The sequence below is a fragment of the Scyliorhinus canicula genome, chromosome 6, assembly GCF_902713615.1.
Source record: "Scyliorhinus canicula chromosome 6, sScyCan1.1, whole genome shotgun sequence".
NCBI lineage: Eukaryota > Metazoa > Chordata > Chondrichthyes > Carcharhiniformes > Scyliorhinidae > Scyliorhinus > Scyliorhinus canicula.
The window spans coordinates 118,735,299-118,740,205 of NC_052151.1; the positions used below are offsets into that span (position 1 = coordinate 118,735,299).

Consider the following 4,907-nt stretch of genomic DNA (forward strand, 5'->3'; position numbering starts at 1 on the left):
CAGGTTCAGCTCCACAAGGAGGTCCCAGACATGCTCACACCTACTCCCCCCACATAGTGTGGCCAGGGGGGGGGGGGGGGGGGGGGCAGCTGACAGAAAAAATTAAAGCAGCCCCCAGAAAAACAACCCTCCCACTCGAAGAACCATCCAATGAGATGTAGTTCTTGGAGCGCACGAACCCCAGCCATTATTTCCATGGACTCAAGACGGACAAAATGCAGATGCCAATCAGCTCCCAGACACAAGGAATCACTGCTTTATTGATAATTAATTTGATCACTGGGTGAACAGAGTTTGATTGCGTTTCCTGTACAGGAACAAGGTGATCAATGAAGCAGAGATCAGAGAGACAGCTGTCACAGTCAGGGTCACGGTCAGGACCACCTCAGACTCCACACCTACAAACCAATGAGAAGCCAATGGTTAGTGAAGGAACCACCGAGGGGGAAATAGAAACCAGCAGTTAGCCAACTCACCACCTGGAGACCTCTCCTGCATCCTTCCCTCATTCAGGGAGTCCGTTGCCAGGTTGGTCACATCAGTATCCAGAATGATCAGGGGTCCAAGTGAGGCCTCAGCCTCCCACTTCAATCCAACTTCATTCTCTGCAATATCAAACATTCCAGTTAGCGAGGGGAAAGGGGAAATGTCCACCATCTAGAGGATCAATATCCTACCAGCTTCAGCTACAAGATCTCTTCTTCCTCTGGATCCAAATCGCAGCTCCCTTGTGGCACAGTTACCCACACGGCAACATGCACAAATGTCAATGCTCGATTCCTCCAATGGGGTCCAGCTAAGCAAGACAAAAATCCGTCAACCAACTGCATTGGGCATCACTTCTCCACAAAAGCCCATCCCGAGAGAGAGAGAGAGAGAGAGAGAGAGAGAGAGAGCGAGCTTACATAGTCTGCATCTTCTGGAAAGTACAAGCTTTGTTCCTGGAATCTCTCCGATCCACTGGAGCTACTTTCAAGGTTGACAGGTGATAAAATCTGAGGGAAACATCAACATGTTGTTATTTAATGACTCCCTCCCTCCCAACACAGAGACCCCAGTGATCAATTTTCTCCTACCAAGGAACGGTCATCTCCAAAGAAACGGAATGCATCCAGGTCAAACCGGAGCTTGTCCATCTCCCGATCGCCACTTGGCAACACAAAGGTTGAAAAGGAGTCCTCAGCTTGGCTGTCCAGGAGGCAACTGAAGATAGATTAAAAAGGGACATGAAGTGAATCAAGTGAAGCCAGTGAGATGAGAGCAGCTGGAGAAAGTGAGCTCCTTACCCATTGTAGTCAATAATGCTGTATCTCGGGGTAGAATCCTTGTCTGGGCTCAATGTAGCTACACAGCGGTCAATGTAGAGCTTCAAGGGCATGTGGTTGCTCATTGAAACAGAGGCCTCAATGTGAATGAGGTCACCCAGGTAGTAGACAGTGGAAGTGCGCTCTGTAAGCCAGTCACCTGAAGAACAAGAGGACAAGGGTTGGAGACAGTGGGTGTCACTCCCAGAGAGTGAAGACAGGAAATCACTCCCCATCACATACCATTCATTAGGCGCAGAGAGAATGAAAGATGTCCTTCTCCAGACCTGGTGGAGCTGAATGGGATCCAGGTAGGCCTGATAGGGTTACTGCTCACATTGCCCTTCCTGGAAAGACAGCAGAGTCATTTTAGGACAACTTCAAAGAACATCAGCAGCTGTGGATCTTATTGGGCATCAAATAAAGATTCTCACCTAAAGTAACGACACTCAATGGGAACGACAGCTCCATTCGTTCTCACAATGACAGATCCAGGATACTCTGGGCTGTGGGTCAGGTGGGTGGTGTAGATCAGGAAATCTCCAGACATCTGAAAGACACCAGGTTAAGGAATGAAGAACTGATCTGAAATCAGAAATTTCTACAGAGGGAACTCACCCCATCCAATAAAGTTGGGGGGGGGGGGGGGGGGGGCAGTGGGGTGTCAATCATTTAGGATACAAATGACAAAGAATTTCTTCATTTAGCAGCTCACGAATCGTTTTAATTATCTATCCCAGAAAGCTGGGAATGCTCAGCCACTGAGGATATTCAGGACAAATGGAATCAGAAAGCAGCACAGTGGCAAAGGGGGTTAGCACAGCTGCATCACAGCACCAAAGTCCCAGGGTCGATCCCAGCTCTGGGTCACTGTCTGTGGTGAGTTTGCACATTCTCCCTGTGTTTGCATGGATTTCACCCCCACAACCCAAGAGATGTGCAGGCTAGGTGGACTGGCCACATTAAGTTGCCCCTTAAGCAGAACAAAAGTGTATTGCATTGTGAAAAATCCAGTCCTAGTCTTAACAAATGGGGAACAGGCTGAAGGGGCTGTCCAGCCTCACCTTGTTATTAGTGTTGCTCAGCAACCCCAAGCCATTTATACAAAGATCATTAGCACAAGACCAGGATCAATTAATAGGGAAAGGACAGCTTCAGTTAACAGGAAAAGGGGCCACAAGTTGACAATAATATGAAGCCTGGAAATAGAACAGTGTTGATCCAGGGCCCCATTGATTCCAATGACTCGGAAAATGGAAAGTGTAGAGTTCCTGTTTGGTCCAATCTATCAGAATTCCCATTCCATTCAGTTCATTAACAGCCAACCCAATTAGATTAAACTGGACTGAAACTTAACTCCCAGATCAATTAATGTGAATGTGAATGAGCTGAAAAAGCAACAAGAGGAAAAGCTCAGAGGAACCAAAGAGAAGCTTCCAGACCAATGGGGTTGATGTCACAACATTGAAGAGACTCAGACCAGTGGAAGCAAAGTACAATCCAGAATAGGAAGCTAGTTTGGGTGTTTAAGACACTGGAGACCAGTATCTCCTCAATATCAATGACATCTCACCAAGTGTTGGAATAAAGAGTGTAGAACAATCTCCAGCCAGGGCTTAGAGCCAGAATTGAGGTTTGACATTACCTGCAATTTGCTGCCACACTCGTGGAGCCCATAGTCAAAGAGGACAGTGTGGTTCTGAGAAGTAGATCCTGCTTGGCCGACAGCCTGCTGCCCCCAGGGTCAGGTCAGCAGCTTTAATCAGGTGCCTGGTTCCAAATAAATCCAGCTGGACCCTGACCAGCAGCTTGTCCTCTGCACACTGCACCATCACAGTCTGCAGTGGAGACACACTTTGACCCTCAGACACACGGAAATGGGAACCAAAGGGAGGAAGAGGGACTCTCTGAGGCACAGAGGTGGCTTTGACTCTGCTCCATGGAAACCTCTGGCCCGAAACTGTTGCCAAGTATCAGAGGAACAAACAGCTCCAACTAACACCAGCACTGGGAACAAAGCCCTCACTCCAAAATCCCCCATGATACCAAACAACTGAACCATCCTGTCCACCAGGGAGCAGCACCTTTTATACTCACAACCTGTACTCACCTGAACTCGTTTCGGTCAATCAGCTAATTATACTAAAAGAAACAAACTCAGGGACAAATTAAAAGGGGCCGCTCCTGATAAGGGCACTGTCCAAACAATAATAATAATCTTTCTTATTGTCACAAGTAGGCTTACATTAACCTATTTAATGTAAGTTAATGAAGTCGCTGTGAAAATGCGCCAGTCGCCACACTCCGGCGCTTGTTCGGGTACACGGAGGGGGAATTCAGAATGTCCAAATTACCTATCCGCACGTCTTTCAGCACCTGGAGGAAACCAACGCCGACACGGGACGAACGTGCAGACTCCGCACAGACAGTGACCCAAGCCGGGAATCGAACCTGGAAACGTGCTGCTGTGAAGCAACAGTGCTAATGACTGTGCTACCGTGAAACCCCGAAACAAGACATTATCTTACAATTATCCCTTAAACAATGCTAATTAATACAGTGACACAATAACCCTTAACTGCTATCTTTATTTCCACTCAAACAACAAAACTCTCAGGTTACAATCCATTTTTAAATACAGTGAGCACTCAGGAATACTTGCTATATAGAGTTGTCTTGGATACGCCACTTTGTGAAAGAGAGATATTTTGAGACTGTTTGAAAGAAAGAGACCTGACACCCTGTCAGAGTAATGCAGAATCTCTGACTGTATTTCTTCAGAAACCTTCTCGGCTCAATTTCGAGCCAAAAGCTAACACTGAAAACCTTAACATCTGACTGCTTCAACTCCTGGCTCCCATTAACTACATCATCTCACTAGTGTCTCTACGTATCTACGCTCCAGGGAACCCTCTGAATATTAAATAACAGTCCATCAACCCAAACCTTTACGATGCTTTAATTGCACCTCTGTCTCCAAAAACCCTAGCTGGCTTTCAAATGAGGATTCTTAAAAACATAACTGCAGCAGTCACACACGATCCCAGGCGTTTAACCCTTACTGCATCAAACACATATAATGTATATGAAATTCCTACATTCTTTACAGTCCACACAACTGAGATCCCCTATGTTCCGAAGTAGGGACAAAATGTATGTTAGCTAACATTACTGATGGCACCAAGATAGGTATCATCCTGGTAAACTTACCAATGTCTTCATATCCTTCCAAAAATATGTTGATCAGGATTTCTTACAATACTCCTGAAGCCTAACTGGTGAATTGTGAAGATTTTGCATGATTGCCTTGTTTTTGTACTCAATGCCCCTGTTTACAAAGTTAAGTATGTTTTCTGAGTCTTGTTAGGCTGGGGGTTCTTGGAGCAGAGAAGGCTGAGAGTGGACGTGGTTGAGGTGAACACAATTATGAATGACAGAATGTAGATAGGAAGAAACTATTCCCCTTAGTAGAATCCAACCAGGGCCATAGATTTATGGATCAGGAGATTTGGAGGGGATTTGAGGAAAAACCTTTTCATCCAGAGGATGTTGGGATTGTGGGTCTCACTGACTGAAAGGGTGATAACTCCACCAATCTCCCTG

General features: G+C 46.2%; 1 protein-coding gene across 1 annotated transcript; it reads right to left on the minus strand.

The window, feature by feature from the left end:
- Nucleotides 1-233: 233 nt before the first annotated feature.
- Nucleotides 234-4,526, minus strand: LOC119967940 (zona pellucida sperm-binding protein 3-like). The gene is made up of 9 exons (XM_038801039.1): nucleotides 4,515-4,526; nucleotides 1,739-1,854; nucleotides 1,548-1,651; nucleotides 1,287-1,464; nucleotides 1,123-1,203; nucleotides 906-995; nucleotides 678-796; nucleotides 477-605; nucleotides 234-398 (listed from the first exon to the last, which is right to left on the minus strand). The coding sequence occupies exons 1-9, from the start codon at nucleotides 4,524-4,526 to the stop codon at nucleotides 277-279; spliced, it is 951 nt and encodes a 316-aa protein (XP_038656967.1). The 3' UTR covers nucleotides 234-276.
- Between the last annotated feature and the right edge of the window lie 381 nt (nucleotides 4,527-4,907).

What these genes read in the sequence shown, in the direction of transcription:
- LOC119967940 (XM_038801039.1), bottom strand. An exon ending in ATTGAGTGTCGTTACTTTAG is followed by an intron (nt 1,652 to 1,738) that starts GTGAGAATCTTT and finishes CTGTCTTTCCAG; the next exon opens with GAAGGGCAATGTGAGCAGTA. An exon ending in AGCATTATTGACTACAATGG is followed by an intron (nt 1,204 to 1,286) that starts GTAAGGAGCTCA and finishes ATCTATCTTCAG; the next exon opens with TTGCCTCCTGGACAGCCAAG.